The following is an 18,430-nucleotide window of genomic DNA, read 5'->3' as shown; positions in this document are numbered from 1 at the left end:
ATGACATGAAATGGTCTCTCAGGGTTTGAGAAACTAGAAAAGCCTTCCATCTTGTCCCTTGCACAGAACACTGAGGCTGGGGGATGGATGCAATGACTCTTCAGGGCCCTAAGAACCCATGTCCCTCAGCGCTCGGGGGTGTTAAAGGGGACATCATGAGAAAGTGCCCACCAATCCCAAGCTCCAGACCTTGGCTTTCTACCAACCTCTCCCTGTCCTGGGAGGTTAGGGGCAGTGAGCGGGTGACACAGGCTACCCAGGAGCACCTTGTCCTTGACACCAAGTTTATCTGGAAAGGGCAGAGCCTTCGTGATAGCTGGAGAAGGAAGAAAGTGCAGAGCTTGGGGAGGAGGCAAGTCGAGCAAGAGTGGGAGGTTCCTGAGTCCCGAGGAGGTTAGTAGGCAAGGTCTGGGAGATAGCAGGAGGGCCCTGGGAGTCAATGGGAGTATCTGAAGTCAGTGGGAAGAGTCATAGCATAGGTGGGGAGAGTCTGGGGTTAGAATCAGGAGTCTGGAGGGCTAGAGAAGAGACTGGGCTGGTGGTCCGATGGAGGAGCCTGGCATCAGTGGGAGGAATCTGGGTATTGGTGGGCAGAGCATTAATGGGAGGTTCTGGGAGACAGTGGAAGGGAATGAGATGAGTACCATCAAGGGGTCAGCGGGCAGGGGAATGGTCAGCAGGAAGGCGCTGATCGGTGAGGGCTGACAAGTCAGGGGGTAAGGGTAGTGGGCTGGTCCTGGGGACCCTGACCACAAGCTCCATGGGCTCCCGAGCCTTGTTTCGATAAGCTCGGCGGATGGTGTCTACTGCTCGCTGGTGGGTCACCTGCTCCAGGCTCTCTCCATCCACTGCCACAAGCTCGAAGCCAGCCTGGGATGGGGGTGGGAAAATCACAGCCCTCCCTTCTCAGGTTATCCCACTACCCAACCTCTCACCTCCACCAGCTAGGACACTCCTCCCCATCTGGGTGGAGGGGATGGACAATGGGACTTTTGTGCCTGGAGCTGTGGGGGGCAGGGTGAGGCACAGACAATGGCCCTTTGTCCCTTGGGGCTAGGGGTGGAACAGGATGGGCCACCATCAGGCCCAGGCTGGCATGAGGGGACAGATTTCTCCCTAGGCTTGTTCATCTTGCAGGCCTGACCCCTGCACCCAAGCCTCCTCCCATGACCTGGTCTAAACCTGTCTGGCTGGAAGATGAGCAAGTTCTGCCCCAACCCCACCAGAATTCTGCTCTGGACCTCGGGAGTGGGCCTGGGGACTCTTCACTCACCTGCAGGGCCCCACTGAGGAAGGCAGCCCCCCCAGGGAAGATCTTTTCTATCTTCACCATGGGCTGCACCTTGGACTCAATGCCTCCAGAAATGCTGATGCCTAGTGCGAGAGAAGCACTGATGAGTATGTAGCCACACCCCTCAACCCAGGACCCCAACACCAGGCCCCAATTTCTCCCAAACACCCAGATTTTGTTACTGCTCGGTCCTTGACTCCAAAAATTCTCTAGTTCCCACCCTCCCAATCTAGAACCCCCCAAACATACCCCCATATCTAAATCTTTTCCTAAGCCCAAGCCCCCTAGTTGTACCCCAAAACCAAGCCCAGGAACCTCACCCAAACCCAAGAGCCCCACCTGCCAGGCCCAGTCCCACCTGGACTCACCCAAGGATTGCTTCATCTTGGACAGCGTGACCGTCCTCAGCTCCCCGCCAGGGGCCTTCTCGGCTGCCTCCCTGGCTGTCCCGCCGGTTCCATTCTCAGAGGGGCCTCCACGGCCCCCCGCCTTGGCTGCCTGCTCATCCACGGGTCGTGGCAGAGGGGGCCTGGCCTTCCGAGGCTTGTGGTAGCGCCCATTGGCCGCGCTTGGGGTGGGGATAGGTGCTGGGGACGGGGAGCGCCTGCGTCCCGGGGACTTGCCTCGGCCCCGGCTGCGGCTCTGGGCAGGGCCCTGGCTCTGGCTCTGCCGAGGGTCCTCTGGGGTCAGGGGTTCTGTCAGCAGCCAGTTAGGCCGTGGGGGCCGAGGAGCGACCGGGGGTGGCTGGGGAGGAGGAGTGCACGTGCTTCGGTGTGGGGCAAAGGCATCTACTGGCACGTCTTGGAGAGGGGGGATCCCCTTATGAGGGTGGTGGGGAGCAGAGACACCCAGGGAGAGCTGGAAGCCCCCCAGCTGCTCCCTCAGCTCCCCATCATCTTCCTCCTCTGAGAAGCCATTCACAGGCAGCAGGTAGAAACCTCCACGACTGTCTGGGGAAGAGGGCCAAGGTCAGGCTGCCCCCCTCACCAGCCCAGACCAGCTTGCCAGGCTCCAGTCCTTGCCTTTGCTGGTGTAAGGCCCATGAGACCCAGGCCTGGGTTTGCGCAGGCCTGGGTTTATGTTCCCGCAGTGAGGGACTCCGCCTGGGGTCTGGCAGAACAGAGGACTTTAAAGCTTTCTATTGCGATATGTGTCTTAGAAAAAATATGACTCGCACACCAAACTGGTAATTTCTCAGGGATTATTGCATAGAATGAGACTGGATTTAAAAAGTGAGTGGGTTTAAAACCAATTATTAAGTAAATCATAGTACAGGTCGTGAGCGGATGTGATAAACGTGGCTCTGGTGGACAAGGGATCTCCTTCAGGGAACCAGACGGCCTTCTGAAGCCATTACACCCTATGTGGGGGCGGGGACGGAAGGCTGGTTCTCCCTTCCCCAGTACCCCAGGGGTGTGCCCCCTCCCCAGGCTCCGGGACTCTGACTGACCGGGCACAGGCGTGATGAGGTGACGCTTGGGCGGTGTGTCCTGCCGGGCGGGTCGCAAAGCAGGAGGCCGCGCTGCTGGGAGAGGAGGTCGCATCAGAGGCGGGACTCCCGCCGGGCTCCCTGATGGACACAGCTGAAGGTCATCTCGGCCCCCTCTCCCCTGGGAGACCCCATTCCCATCCCCACCTGGGGCTCAGGATCTACACGTCCTGCCCCCAGGCTGACCTGCCCGGCTCTGAAGAGCCTCAAAAGCCTCCAGCTCCACAGGCATCACCATGCTGTCAAAGCGGCCGAGGTCAGTGGGGGCCACCACGCTCCTGGGGGGAGGGAGGCAGAGAGACAGGGTGTGGGCGGGGGCGCAGTTCTGGGGTGACAGTAGGGGGAGTTCTCAGAGGTCCCTTTCTGCCCCCCGGCCCTCCCCAAGCCCCCTCCCCACCTGATGTCCCTCAGGAGCAGCAGCTTGGCCGGCCTGTCCAGGATGGCCAGCAGGGGCCTCACGAGGCCCTCCACGCCGCCCTCGTGCACGTACTGCAGAGAGAGGCCCCGGGTCACGCAGCGGCGAGGACATCCTGAGCTGGGGGTGGGGGGCATGTGGGGTTCCCCACATTTAGGAAAGCTTCTCCCCATCCCCAGGCTGTCCCCCGGGATGGGTCGATGCTGGTGGCCAGGGGGAAGCTTGCACTCGTAGTCAGACCTCTAATAGCAGCCACAGCTTGGCAACGGGCACTTCTGTAAGCCGTCTACATAGGGTCTCTCATTTAGCAACCCTGAGAGACGACAGGAATTATTCTGGTTTTACATATGAGGAAACTGAGGCTCAGAGAGAAGGACTCTGCCCAAGGCCACACAGATAAGGAAGTGTGAAGGGGGATTGGAACCTGAGAAGTCTGGCTCTTGCCTGCTCTGGTGCCGGAAAAGGATGTGCAGGGAGCGGACTCTCCTCCCCGCCCCCAGCTCCCAGGCAGAAGGAAGGAATTGGAGCCAAACACTAGGCTGTGGGACTGGCTAGCCCAGCGTATGTCTGCACAGAGACCTACCAATTAGGCTTTGTTCAGCGCTGGAATGGGGACCTTGGGAAAGGGCTAGCTCGACAGAAAGCCTCTCTAGTCAGTCCCCAGGGGGGCGGAGGCCCTTCTGCCTGGCACTGCCCGGATGCCACCAGCCACACCCCACCAACGCAGACACACTGGTAAACTGCACACTGGGAGTCACCCTATTTGGATAGCACACCGCCCCCTGGTGGTGAAAGAGTGATTCAGGGACACACACACAGGCACACACACAGAGCATCTTGGACAGCACTAGACACAGACACAGCAAGCCCTGGTGGTCAGAGTGAGACATTCGTAAATATCAGGAAATCAAACATAAACCATGTGGCCCTAAACCGCACACACAGTTACAGGGACTCACACATACACGTGTCCAAAATACACCCCCTTTTGTCTGGAGACAGAGATATAATTGCACAGAATCAGTCACATATGTACATGTTTCAAGTCCCCAAATCTGCATTCAGCACCTACTAAGTGCCACACCCTGTACTGGGCGGTAGGGGCACAATGCCGAAGACCCTGTTCCAGATCCTTCAGAAGTCAGTCTAATGGGAAACGAGGGGCAGAGCGAGCCATGAGCCCCAGGGAATGACAAACCCCTGGCAATGGGGCAGCGGGAACCTCAGAGGAGCGTGCGAAGACCGGAATTGGCTTCTTAGAGGCAGTGACATTGACACTGACCCCTGTAGGTGTGTCCGTTTTATTTACATGTACTGTTAAGGATAAATGCAGGGAACAGCATGAATATTGGGAGGGAAGTGCCCCAAGGGTGGGGTGGGATAATGGGTAGACAGAAGTTCAACTTGACCGTGGGGTACAAGAGTTGTGTGGTTCATCACCTGTATAATCCTAGGCAGTGACCCGCAGAAGATGACCATGTGGTGATGTGGCGACCACGGGAAAGCTGAGATTAGTGGCTGGGGAGTCAAAGCAGGGAAGGCCTTGAATGTGAGCATAAGAGACTTATACTCAGTTCTGCCAAAGGTAAGAGATTGCAAGGGGGCTTGGGGAGTGTAAAGTGATCCCAGACGGTGTTTATAAAGCCTGGTCTGGTGGCCATGGAGAGATGGCTCAGAAGAGGAGAGGGAAGGGAGGCTTGGGGTTTGAGGCCACACATCTGAGTCACTAGGGGAGATTTACTAATCATTCCGGCCAGAGCTCCACCTCAGAGGTTCTGATCTCTTGGCGTGGGTGAGGTGTGGGTCAGGTTTGGGTGGTAGGCAGGTGCTGTGGGGGTGCAGTGAGAGGTGGTCCTGGCTTGGACAGGGCGGGAGGAAGAGCGGGACGATGGAAAAGCTGACCCAAGAAACGGACACGGCACGCCACCTAATGGCCAGAGCCTAGAATTACAAGCTCACGGAGGCTGGTGCTCTGGACCCCTCTTCGCACTCAGAGTTGAGCATGATGACACTTACAGAATTTAGCCCAAAGGCCCTTAGCTGCCCCCCAACACGTACCCCATCTGCAGCTCTGCTGTCAACCAGGCCTTGGTAAAGGGATGCATGTGCCTCGGTCTCCAGGTGCCTCATCTGGACACACACACACTCGCACACAGATCGATCACACAGTTGACACAAACCTAAGAACCCCACAGACACACAAATGTACGCATCACACAGAAAACAGCACAGCGGCCCCCCCCCCCGACCAGGCTGAGGGTGGCGGGGGGGTGGGAATCACAAACGACTTCCTGGAGCCCCTCAGCTTGTCCTTGCACGTGTACGCTGATGCGGGCCTCTCATGGGGACCCCAGCACAGGAAATCCGGGGGCTTTGAGGCAGGAGGAGAGCAGAGGGCCTTCCGCTCCCCCTGGAGGGGATAGCCTGTGCCTCCCACAGCCTCCCCAACATCCAGGCCACAAGGACTCCCTCATAGCTAACCTGCAACCCCACCCCGGAGCCCTACTTCCTGCCTGATGTAGAAGGAAACAGAACAACAGTGCAGATGTTGGGGGAGGCTTGGGGTGTGTGGGGGGCGAAAAGGATTACTTGAGTAACAGGGGAGGGGCCCTGGCGTGAGGCTGGGCCTCTGGGCTGAGCCAGGTGCAGAAGGAGGCAGGGGGTCAGGGGAGAAGGCTGGGGCTTAGAGGAGAGAGAAGGCAGTGACCACAGAGGCTCACATGCCCCCACTCATCACCTGTCCGGCTCCTTCTCATCTTAGCTGAAACATCACCTCCTCCAGGAGGCCCTCCTAGACCATGCCACCTAATTCGTACCTCTTGGGTTATTTTCTCATGTTCTTTTCTTTCACAGCACTTCACATGATTTGTCCCTATGGGTGTTTAGGTTCTAGTTATTGTATCTCCGCTTCCTGTCTGTGAGCTCAGTGTGTGCGTGTTTACACGTGTGTGTGCGTGTTTACACGTGTGTGTATGTGTATGACAGGAACAGGAGTGACTTCTGCTTTTACCGATGGCTGGCCTCACGGCATCAAACCCAGATACTGACCAGAGACGGTGGCCTGAATGAATGAGGGGCTGGATGACTGGGTGACCATGTGCTGGAGTTGGGGGCAGGCTGGAAGCTCACCCGGGAGCAGTGGCGGGTGACTGCCAGCACCTCATCATCAGTCAGCAGCCGCCGGGCCAGGTCCTGAATAAGGGGCCGCCGGCTCTCCCAGGCTTGCACCTGCTCGTCCACATTGGGCAGCTGGCTGGAGGGGCTCCTGGACCTGGCAGAGAGCAGGGCCCGGCCCCTCTCCCGCTCTGCAGGGAAGGGGGCAAAGGCATATGATGAAGGAGCCAGGAGCCATGAGGGGAGGAGGGAGAGGCTTCTCTCAATGGCGGTCAGACCACAGAACAGGTCAGCTGAGAGGCCTAGGTGCCGCTGACAGGATCCCAGCCTCGCCCAGTCTCCCCACCATGGTTCCCCATAGCAATCTGCTCAACAAGGGAGCTCCAATCCAGACGCTTTGGCTCCCAACACAGACCCGTATACTAGTCTGTTCCTTAACGGTGTCCTAGCCCAGTGCCCCCTGGGCCCCCCGAACATTCGCTGTCATAGGACTCAATGAAGTTCTGGCACAGGCTCCCTCACCTCCCCAAATCTGTCTTTGGGAGTCCCATCAAGTACCCAGTCCTCAAAAATGCACCCCAACATTGGTCTGCAGCCCTGTCTTTCCTGGTTGGCTTAGTCCCATTCTTTTAGCTGCCCCCAATATGCACTCAATCCCCCCATGCATGACCCCCACTGAGTTTAGCCCAAAGCCCCTTAGCTGCCCCCAACATGCACCCCATCTGCAGCTCTGCTGTCAACCGGGCCTTGGTGAAGGGATGCGTGAATTACCGCGTCTCAGTCTCCAGGTGACAAACTTCTGCACAGGCCCCACTGCCCCCGCTGTGAAGAAGAAAGGCTCAGCTGAGGGCCCGGACTCCCAGTCTGAACATGGGGCTTGCAGGGCTCAGGGAGGGCTGGATCATGGCTGGAATGAAGAGCTCAAGCGGGAAGGAGGTGGAATGGCGAGGCCGTGAAGGTCTTGAGCGCCACGCTCAACCAGGGACTTCATTCATAGGCAGCGGGGAGTCAGTGAAGGTTTTGGGTCGAGAGAGGGTGCGGTCTGAGTTCTGCTTGTGGGGGTTCATTTAGAAGCAAATATATGGAGGGAAGAACCCCAAGAACAAAGCATGGGGGGCACCTACCTTCAGGGGACAGAGAAACAAAGAGGAGCCTTTGGAGGAGAAACAGGAGTGACCAGAAGGATAGGAGGGGCATCAGGTGAGAGCAGGGCCCCAGGGGCTGTGGAGAAAGAGGTGGGCTGAGGAAGTGGAGCTGGCCTGGGCTGGTCTGAAGAGATTGTCTCTTCCACAGGACTCTCACCTCAGCCCCCCAGAAGGGGCAGGGTCAGCTCCTCATCCTCTGGTCATCTGTCGCCCACCCAACATCCACTTTCCCTCTGCAGACAGCACCCCAATTTCACCTGGGGATCTCCATTCTCAGTGCATGTGCCCCAGGAGGGGCACGTGACCCGGGCTGGCCCCTGAGAGCACCATCGGCCCTGCCCCGGCACAGCCAGCTGCAGGGCGCGGGATCCCACCGGGCCTGTGAGAGCAGGGAACTGCAGCAGCAACTCTTGAAGAAGCTCTCCTGTCCCTGGGTTGCTAAGGGACAGTGGCCATCTTCCCTCTGAGTGGGCAAAACCTGGATGAAATTGAAGCCAACCCAGGGGAAAGTGGGACCAAAGATGAAGGGGGCAGATGTCTGATGAGGTTGTTTAAACCTTTAGCCCCACTCAAATCAGCAGCTGTGCCAAGGAGTGCATTTTAAACCTAATTTGAGTTGGGTTTCTGTCGCATGCAACCCCGAGAGTCTTTACCATCCAGGCTTGGTCCAGTCTCGGAGCCTCACCTGAGAGACGAGAGGTGTCTGTGAGGGTCCGTAGGAAGCCCCGGACATAAGTGAAGCCTGCCCAGGCCATTCTGCTTGGGCCCTGAGCTAGAAATGGCCTTGCTCGGGATGGTTCTAGAACTGGGTAGGGCCTGTGGAGCTCTGGCCAGGGGAGGGGAAGCCAGATATGCCAGGAGAGCAATGCCCGCCCTGCCCACCTCAGCACCAAGAGCACAGAGATCTGGCCCAAGCCCTTCGACTTCCTTGCTAGGCTGCGGCTCTATCAGCTTCCTTTCTGTGAAGTGGGGAGATGAGATACTTTAACAAGGAGCACTACATTTTCTGAGTACCTTCTGTATGCCAGACAATGTCCTCAAGTGATTTACATCCCTCCATTCCCTTGTTCCTCACCATCCCTAAGGAAACAGGCATCATTTCTCTCACTTGACTCATGAGGAAACAGGCGTACGGGGGCGAGCGGTTACTCCCAGCTAGTAAACGGGAGTGTGGGATTTAAACCCAGAGCTGCCGGGTGCCAAAGGGGCCTGTACCCCCTTCCTCCCTGCCTCATCCGCCTAGTGCTTACCTTTCTCCAGGTCTAGGCGAGCGCGGGGCTTGGCCGGGCTCCCTCCGTCCAGCGTCCAGGCCTCTCTATGCCCGTCCCCTGCCAGCCGCCCCTGCCACCCTCCCTTGAACAAGAGGTTCATCAGCGTCTTGGAGCGCTGCAGGGCTCCCTTTTCCCCAGAGGACCCCAACTTCTCCTTCTTCCGCTGCTTCTTCTCCTCTGCAGACAAGAGGGGACACCCGGGGGGCTGGCATGGTGGGCAGAAGGGAAGGCCGAGGGGCAGGGGTGTGAAGAGGGCCAAAGAGGAGGGACAGTAGGGGGCAGACAGGACCTCCAGCTTTGTGGGGAGATGGGGATGGAGATAGGTGGGCTTCCTCCTCCGACTTTCCACTTCTCCCCCACCCACAGTTCTAGCTCTGTGAGGACTCTCCCTGAGGGCCGGGGGTAAGTGTCGGTGTCTGTGTGTGTCAAACGGGTGGGGATGGATTAGGGCGGGTTTGGGGCCCAAAGTGGACAGGAGCTGGGACTGGATCTGAGGGTGGGTTAGGGGCCCAGGGCCAGTTTAAAATGGGGCCCAGCGCAGCATCTGAGTGCATTCTGGAGCTGGAACTGAGGCCGAGTCAAGGCCTAGGGCCAAGGGAGGTTTGGGGCCCAGGACTGGGTGTGAAGCAGGTGTTGGAATGGGAGCTTTGGAGAGAACATCAGCCGCCCCTTCCCTACATACCCCACAAGGTCAGGTGGCTCTGCGACCTCGTGATGGGGGGCCGGGGTCGGCTCAGGGCCAGCAGCAGAGCGGTCTTAGGGGACTCGGAGAACGCTGGGTCCAGGCGGCGGGCAGGCTGGGGGCCGTCCGAGCGGATGGCTGTGTCCCTGAGGATGACGGTGGGCCTCACGCTGCACCAGGTCTCCACGCGGCCCCCCACGTCAGGCTCTGTCTGCATGGCTGTGTCTGCCCGCCCCCAGCCTGGGCCCCCACTGCCCGGCTCATCAGGCCCCAGGCAGACATCCATGCGGTCGGAGGGCAGGGAGCCCGAGCCCTCGGCCGAGCTGCAGGGGGCGCTGGAGGCATAGGAGGAGACGCTGGAGCTGCTCTCGGAGGCTGGGGACAGCTGCTGCAGCACCCCGTTGCTCACTGCAGGCAGTGGGGAAGGCAGGGGCATCTCAGGGGAAGGCCGGGTTGCTTCAGAGCCCTGCCAGGGTCGCGGATCACCTTGGGCGTGGGGCTGGGTGAGTGCTGGGTAGCAGCCAAGGCTGGAAGCACGGGGCTCTGGGAATCGGCTGCTCAGCAGTCCTGCCACTGACTTGTTGAGAGACCTTAGGCAAGTCACGTCTCCTCCATTCACCCCCCGCCCCCCGCCGCCACCACAGGGGCTCCAGAGCCAAGGGCAGCCCGGAACTGAACCTGCAACTTCTCAGAGGGGCGTCTGGGTGGGAAAGTTGCAAGCAGGCGTTGCTCCTCCTGCCCAATTATCCCTCAGAGACTCTGGCCCACCCTCCGGCCTCAGCCCTTTCCCTCTGACCCAGGGGCCTGAGCCACTTACATCGGTCCAGCCAACAGTACTCGGAAACCATCTCTTTGTAGGCGGGGGTACCGGCCAGTCTCCTGGGAAGAGCGTGGTGGGCGAAGGAGGGCATGGGGGAGCAGGTGGGAAGGGGGTGGTTGAGAAGGGAGAGTGAGTGAGAAGGGGGGTGAGGAGGGACAGTGAGTGAGAAGGGGGGTGATGGGACAGGAGTAAACTTTTCAACCCCATCTCTCTCCTCCACGTTCATCGTTCATCGTGGTCGGCTCGAGAGGAATGGGCGGGTCTCTGTCTGAAGACACCAGATTCCTCTAAACCTCAGGGCCTTGCACTTGCTGCTCCTTCTGTCTGGATTCTCTTCCTCCCGCTCATCTGCGGGCTTTCTCCTTCTCCCTCTTCAAGCGTCACCTCCCCAGAGAGACCTGCCCTGACCCCCCTGGCTGAAAGGGCCTCCCTGAATTACCCCTCCCGTCTCTCTGTAATTTCCTTACAGCGTTTGTCAGTCAGCATGCACCCTGTTTGTCTGCCCCCCGCCCCACTCCCCGTAGCAGAGACCTAATCTGTCTTGTTCACCGTCGTAGCCCCAGCACTGGCATAGGCGTCATCACGTACGTCATACTCAAAAATGTTGAATGAATGAACGAGGGGCGGAGTGGGAGAGAGGAGGAGTGTCTGGGATCATGTGAGAGGAAGGAAAGGGAGAAACGTCACGGGGGGATTGTGGGATGGGAAATCCAGGTGGCAGAAGTGGGGGAATGGCGGAGGAGGCCCTGAAGGGCGAGCTGGGTGAAGGCTTGGGAAGGGAAGGGAGTGAAGCAGGGGCGGGTACTGGCGGAGAGCAAGCCACGGCCTCCTCCACAGCCACAGTGACAAGGACCTGATCCTCAGGCAGGTGTGAGGCCCACGTGAATCATGAATACAGGTGCCTCCCCAGAAATCCGATCTCCGGCCTCAGCCCAGCCGTCCTTGCCCTGTGCCCAGGTCCTACCCAGAGCCATAGCTACCGGCCGACCCTCTGGGCGGGACGTTTTCTCCTTTCAACCTGGGACCTCCACCACTCATCTGAAGGGGCGCTGCCCTAGCTGTCTGAGGAGCAGGACTGGAAGCAGGCCCTGCTACTGGCCGGCTGAGTGAGTGACCTGAGTGACTCCGCCTCTCTGAACCTGTTTCTTCTTCTATGAAATAGGGATGAGCACAGGCCCTGCCCTCTCAAATGGCTGTGGAAAAGTCGTAAGTTGTAGGGCAAGGGGCATTAAGTACTAGAGAGGTCTGGGAAGTCCTTCCTGTAGTCTGGCCTCCCCCTGACACCCACAGTCCTGCCCACCTTGAGAGTCAACAAGATGTGCGTTTGGCCCTTCAGCACCTCCACGGCCCGGCTGTGGCTGATGTCGTCGAACCTGACACCGTTGGCCGCCAGGACCTGGTCCCCCACCTTGATGCCGTTCTCCTCGGCCAGCCCACCATGATCCACTCTGGGGTCAGACAGGAGGCAGTCTGAGAGGCCACCTGGCCTACCCTCCCTCACCCGAGACCAGACTCTTCACTCGGATACAGGGATGCCCCAGCCAAACTCCTTGACCCTCCTCCCAGAGCCCCCCAGGCCTCTCCAGACCCCTGACCCAGGCCCTCCTTTGGACACGTAGTTGTCTGAGCCTCGCTTGCTGACCAGTCCCCATTGCACGCCCCACCCCAGCCCTCACTTGGACACATAGATGCCCAGGCCAAACTCCTTGCCCCCGCGGATGTTGAAGCCCAGACAGAAGTCGTCCGATGTGGTGTACAGATGGACAATACGCCGCACACTGTCCTCCGAGCCACTGTCAGACGGCGTCGAGCTGCACTTTTCCACCACCAGCCGCCGATTCACCACATCCACCCTGGGACAGCAGCGATGGGCTGTCGGTCTGCCCCCACCCCCAGTCCCCCTCCTCCCAGCATCCCCGACAACTGCACAGGTAAGGGGAGGTTGCCTTCGGGGACTCCCCAGTCCTGAGACCTTCAGTGGGATGTAGACTTCCTCAAACTTGGGACACCACCCCAATCTCCTCTTGTTATGGAGCGGCTCCATTGTGCCAGGACCCATTTCGAATCCCCGCAAGAACGCTGAGGGAGAGGTGCTGTCGCTATGCCCAGGCTCCCAGAGCAGCGACGTCGGGGGCAGGACCGCTAGCATCTGGGGGAGAGTTGGGAGGAGAGCTGGGAGAGAGACACGGCCTTGTCTCGTGTCAATGTCAGGCCTTAAGATCACTGTGTTTCCAGCGCCGGGGGGATGGAAAGAGCAGAAGCCCTACGTAGCCGAGTCCCATGCAGAACCCTGTGCCCTCAGCCTCTCCTGCCATGGACCGGGGGCGTGGATGGGGGGACAAGGGCAGGGCTGGGACCCCGCATTCTCACCATGTGGTCTTCTCCTTGGAGAATTTGATGCCCGGCACTCGGCCCATGCGTCTCACCATCATGTGCAGGCGGCTGCTGCCCGTCAGCACTTTCACGGCGCTGCCCATGGTGGTGCTCTCCAGGCTCAGCCCATTCACCTCCGTGATCTTGTCGCCCACGCACAGGCCAGCCCGCTCTGCACGGGGGGGGGGGGGGGCTGGCATGGGCCCTGTGGGCCAGGGCGAAGCTAAGCGTTTCCCACCACACAGGCTCCCATGGGGTAATCCCCATGAGACTGGGGATCCCCAGCTGAGGTCTGGGTATTCCTTATTAGACTAGGAACCTGTTATTAGCCCACTCCCACGCCCAGCCCCATCTCCCCATTGGATCAGGCCCTCCATAGCTGAGGACCCTTTCCTACCATCCCTGATCATAGGACTCCAGAACCCCATTGAGGTGGGGGCTCATACCCTAAGCCAGCACCTCACTCTTGGGGGCCCTGCTCACCTGCACTGCTCCCCTCCTCCACCTTGCTGACGAAGATGCCCAGGCCATGCTCAGAGCCGCCCCGCACACTGAAACCCAGTCTGCCTGCTGGACTCTTCTCCACCCGGACAGCATGGATGATGTCGCTCTCGTCACTGTTGGCTGTGTGGTGGTGGTGGTGGGGAGGGACACAGGCGTGATTCCCATGTCCATTCTGGGCACAGAGGGTCCCTGGGTTTCCCAGTTTGGGCTGGGTTGCTAGGCACAGATACCTAAGGCCCTAAGCCTAAGGGCAGCCAGTTTCTGAGTTCCCTGTTGGTGATTTTGAGAGTACGGGTCAGGGAGAAAGGGAACAGGCAGGGCAGGACTCCGTATTAGAAGATACTGTTCTCCTTCCCTTATTATACAGGTGTGTGTGTGTGTGTGTGTGTGTGTGTGTGTGTGTGTGTGTGTGTTTCTAATGCTTACTAAGCTTCCCATGCCCACAGGCCTGGGATAGGACAAACTCCTAAAAACCCTGCCACTCTGAGGGTCAGACGGATAGACAAGAGGTTCAGGATTCCATTCTATGGGGTAGAGTTGAGCACGTTTGGGCTCTTCCGCTTGAGCAGAAATGAGAATGCTAGCTCTATTTTCAAATAGTCGAAGAGCTATTCCGTGAAAGGCTTTAGATGTTTTTGTCTGTGTAACCCAGAGTGCGGAACCAAGCCCACAAAGTGGAGTTAGATGGAGGCCAATTTAGTAAGGAAAATTTTTCTAAAACCTTCAGCTGTCAGACAATGGAATGAGTTTTCCAGGAAAAATAGCGAGTTCCCCATCTTTGGAGGCATGCAAGCTGGCACTTGATAAATCCCTGTCTGGGATGTTGTGGAAGGATCTCTGAGGCCCCTTCTATCTCTTAGACCCTGTGATCTGGAGGTAAGGACTCTAGGAACTACCTGACTATATGAGGAGAGAAACCCAAAACACCACTCTGTCGTAATACATGCCCAGAGCCCAGAGAGGTCCTCTCCATCAGTGCGGAGAAAGTCAGCGAAGCAGGGTCCCCAGGAGCTGCAGCTGACAGGGACGGTGTTTGGGAACACAAGATGCGTGGGATTTCAATGGGTGGAGCGGAAAGGGAGGGCACTGATGAGGAAGGGGATGGAGCGAGCAAAGGCTCTGAGGTGGGTCCTTGAGAAGGCCTTTGGTTAGAAAAATTAAGAAGACTGGAGAGGGAAGCTGGGTCCCAGGTGAGAAGGTGAGATTTCTTCTTGGCCAAGTCTTATTCTAGAGGTATTTGAGAGGGAGAAATCGCTCTCTCTCTCTCTCTCTCTCTCTCTCTCTCACACACACACACACACACACACACACACACACACACACACTTCTGCTTGGTCTAAGAGAAATCGGGTTACAGTGCATGATGAGAGCAGCTCAGGAAGAAATCTCCAAGGGCAGCCTGTGGGTAGGGGTGCAGCAGGACAGAGATGCGGAACGTGCTGAGGCTTCCTGCCTGATTGTCTGCACACATCTCAACGCAGCCGAGGAGTCTGTTGCTTTCCTGTCCCCCAACCCTCTTTCTTCTCAGTCCCTCCCTGGGGCCTTCCTAGGGCACTGGGCCAGGGGGATGCCAATCTGGGGTTTTGAGCATAGGAGCTTGGGACCTCTGAGGATGGAAACTTCTCTACTTCCACTGCCCTACCCCAGGCCACCAACCTCCCCCTCCAGGAGCTCGCAGCCTCCTCGCTGTCCCTCCACTTCCATTCTCGCCCCCTTTAGGCCTTTCTCTACACAGTGGCCAGAGTCAGCGTTTACAGTAGATCGTGCCTGCTTATTAAAAACTTCAATGCCTTCTCCTGCTTCTAGAAGGAACTCCACAGTCCCCCATGCCCAGTAAGGCCCTCCATGGGCTTTCCTCTGCCCACCTCTCTCCCTTCACCTCTGGCCGCCATCCCAGCCTCACTGAGCTTTGGCCACGCTGACCTCTGCTGTTCCTCACACAGGCTAATCATGTCAGTGTTCCTCAATCTGTGATACTCTTGCCCAGACGTTCATAAAGCCAGCTCCCAATCTGCAGCCCCTCCTGGCTCAGACACCACTTTCTCTGAGAAGCCTTCCTGGACTACCCTACCGGAAGTCCCTTCCCTTCCTCCCAGATGGCCTCTATTAGAGGGGTTCTCAAAGTGTTCCCCCCAGACCACCAGTGCAGAAGCACTCAGGAACTTATTAAAAATGCACATTCTTGGGGCACCTGGGTGGCTCAGTTGGTTAAGCATCTGACTCTTGATTTCGGCTCAGGTCATGATCTCGGGGTCCTGGGATCAAGCCCTGCATCGGGCTCTGAGCTGAGCGTGGAGTCTGCTTGTCCCTCTCCCTCTGCTCCCCCCTGCCCACTCTCTCTCTCAAATAAATAGATAAATAAAAGTACCTGGCTTGGGGTACCCGGGGTACCTGGCTGGCTCAGTCGGTAGAGCATGTGACTCTTGATTTTAGGGTTGTGAGTTTGAGCCCCACATTGGGTGTAGAGATTAGTTAAAAATAAAATCTTTTCAAAAAGTATGTAAAAAAATGTGTATGCTTGGGCTTTGCTGCAGATACATTGAATTAGAGGCTCTGGGTGTGGGACCCAGCGACTCGTCTTTTCACAAGCCTCCCAGGCAATTCTGATGTATTCCAACGTTTGCGAACCACAACTCTATTGTACCATCCAAATTAGTACCTCCAAGATTCTTACCATCCTTTCTCATTATTGGCTTACTCACATATTATTTATTGTCTATCTCCTTTTACTAGATTGTAAGTTCAGTCGTGGTAGGGATTTTGTAATCCTTTTCTGCCAACGTATCTCCAGTATGTCGCACAGCACTTGATATCTGCCCAGGATTTTTTGAATAAGTAAAAGAATAAATGGATGAAGGAGAGTGAGGAGAAAGGGCTGGTTTGGACTAGAGAATGCATTTTCTCTGGGACCAGCAGAGTTTGAGGAGCTGGTGGGGAATCATGGGGGTGATGTGGGTCGTAGTTTCTCCTTCTCTACTGTGTCTCCCTTATCAGTTACTTTAGGCCTCTGGAATGGTCTAAATAGGAACAAGGGGGAGAGGTTCCTGGATGCGGCTAGTGGGGAGACCTTTGTGCTCAGAGAGAGGGGGAGATTCCGAGCTCAGAGGCTCCCAGCGCAGACAGGGTAGGGGCCGGCTGGTCGAAGCCATGCTAGGAGATGCTGCTCCCCCGGCCGCACTAGTGGGGCTCTAGGGCGAGGCAGCAGGAGAGAACGATCCCGGAACTTGTTCTGCAAGAGGATCTTTAGAGGGAGAGCGTACAGAGCCGTCGCATCGGAGCTGGGGCCTGGTGTGTGGCTGTGTGATGGGGACGTATATGTTCTTTTAATACAATGGGACTTAAAGGGCCATGCCCCAGTGCCTTCCCTGCCCCCTACCGTGTCTCCTAGCTCCTCTGAGGACTTCTGCTCCATGACCCAAATGACAATGGTGACTCTCAGCAGTGCCCTGCTGCTCACCTGGGGGGAGACCTAGCACGGTAGATGATGGGAGTGAGCATGTGCTGGGCCACTGGTGCAGGAAAGCCTGCCCCCTGAGCAGCCCAGCCACCGGGGTAGGGGGGCAGAGATGCCCAGCTGGGTCGAAGGGGAGGGGCAGGGTCTCAAAAGTCCACTCTGGGATCCAGCCAGGAGAGTTCTGCTGTTGAGAAACAGAAGGGGAGCTGGAGATATTTATCGAATCTGGCCCACATAAAGCCCAGCCCCAGGGGGTGCCCAATCCCCCCCCCACCTTGAGTGCCTGTCTTGCTCACTGGCTCTTTGTCGCCTCACATCTGTCACTGCAGCCAGCCTGTCTCCTAATTGCAACTCTCCCCCCCCCCCCCTTGTGCTCTTGGTTTCCACTTCCAGCCTTGTCTGGGATCCCTCTATCCCAGCACCAGCTGCTCTCATTGCTCTGTCTCTAAGCCCTAGTACACTGTAAATTTCTGGAAGGTGAAGATTGACCCTCATTTTTCTCCAAGCCCCCTTCAGGACCTAACCAGGGCTGGTATAGAACAGATGTGCAATGTAACAGCATTAAGCGACTATATAAGATCAGGTAGCCTCCTCCTTCAGGGCCCAGGCCTGCGGCTCCCTTCCTGACCCTCAACCCTCCTCCTTTCCCCCCTCTTTGGAGCATTTGCTACTCTACCTCTTTGCTTTCTTCTGCATCTGAAACCTTTTTTTAAAAAAAATATTTACTTATTTTAAGTAATCTCTACACCCAATGTGGGGCTTGAACTCATGACCTGAGATCAAGAGTCACATGCTCTTTGGACTGAGCCAGCCAGGCGCCCCTGCACCTGAAACCTTTAATTCTGTCTCCCCATCTGGGCACTACTCCTCACAGCCCAGCACAGAGCTGGTCACACAATGGGCTGGTTGATGGAGTATATCCTTCTCCATCCTGCTCCCCGCAACATGCTGGACATACACAAAGGGACTGGAGAAAGGCAGAGTCCATAGGATGGAGCAGCCAATTCGATACCCTCCCTTGCTGACTTGGGGTCTAGCATATCACACACACCTGTCCTTGCCTCCATGTTCCTATCTCCCACCTCCGACCTCTCTGCCATCCTACAGCCCTAAAGCATTGGCCTGAACATGAGGAAAGGGCTGATGAGGACAAACATATGGCTAAACAGGGGCCCTCCAAGCCCCACAGCCCTAAGACTCCCATCTCTCGAGGTCCTCCTCCCAGCTGGCCCTTACCCCCACCCTTAGCGCCAGGCCTGAGCTAGGCCCCGCCCCCACCTTCGATGGGGGAGTTGATGAGGATGACGCGGCCCATGGGCGATGAGGCTCGGATTCCGCGGGGGGGCCCATTCAGCAGCCGCTGCTGCTTCTTCAGCAGGTATCGCGTTGCCGAGCCGGAGTCGCTGCCCAGGTGGCCGCGGGAGGAAAGGGAGCTCAGAGAGCCCGAGCTGAGGTCTCTGAGGCCCAGTGGGTCGAAGCCCACTGCAAAACCCTGAGCCATCGTGGGTAGCCTGGGGCGGCACCCTACAAGTCCGGAAGGAACCTGCTAGCCCTCTCGAAAAGCGCCCCGCGTGCTCCGGGCTCCATGAGCCTTCTGTGAGGAACTGGGGTCTCAGCGACTGGGAGCCTCCCACCTCTGCTGCTTCTCAGGAGTGCGCGCTCCAGGCCTGTGGATGGAGAGCAGGGATTGGGACAAGGGTGTAAATGCTGCCCTAGTTTCCCCCCAGAACTTCCACCCCTGCCTTGATTTGAGCATCCTGCCCTCCCGTGCCTTAGGCCCCTCACCTCTCCCACCCCTGGCCCAGTCCTGGCACCATCGTGGACTCTCGGAGCCATTTATACAAGGCCACTGGGAGCCTCTCATTCACTCCC

At 57.7% G+C, this 18,430-nt stretch overlaps 1 protein-coding gene across 1 annotated transcript; it reads right to left on the bottom strand.

Annotated features, from left to right (window-relative positions):
• Nucleotides 1–18: 18 nt before the first annotated feature.
• Nucleotides 19–18,059, bottom strand: PDZD7 (PDZ domain containing 7). Its single transcript, XM_087862781.1, is given in 20 exon segments — nt 19–118; nt 120–200; nt 202–410; nt 412–576; nt 1,274–1,374; nt 1,660–2,241; nt 2,742–2,813; nt 2,967–3,065; nt 3,068–3,269; nt 6,325–6,500; nt 7,081–7,131; nt 8,705–8,902; nt 9,408–9,815; nt 10,225–10,270; nt 10,272–10,286; nt 11,528–11,675; nt 11,904–12,080; nt 12,598–12,772; nt 13,084–13,224; nt 17,837–18,059. Coding segments are annotated over 20 exon segments (3,369 nt in total).
• Between the last annotated feature and the right edge of the window lie 371 nt (nt 18,060–18,430).

This window comes from Ursus americanus, chromosome 6, assembly GCF_024610735.1.
Source record: "Ursus americanus isolate L20-20 chromosome 6, mUrsAme1.1.p, whole genome shotgun sequence".
Lineage (NCBI taxonomy): Eukaryota > Metazoa > Chordata > Mammalia > Carnivora > Ursidae > Ursus > Ursus americanus.
The sequence above is the reverse complement of the archived record's forward strand: the minus strand, read 5'-3'. Positions and strand labels throughout refer to the sequence as shown.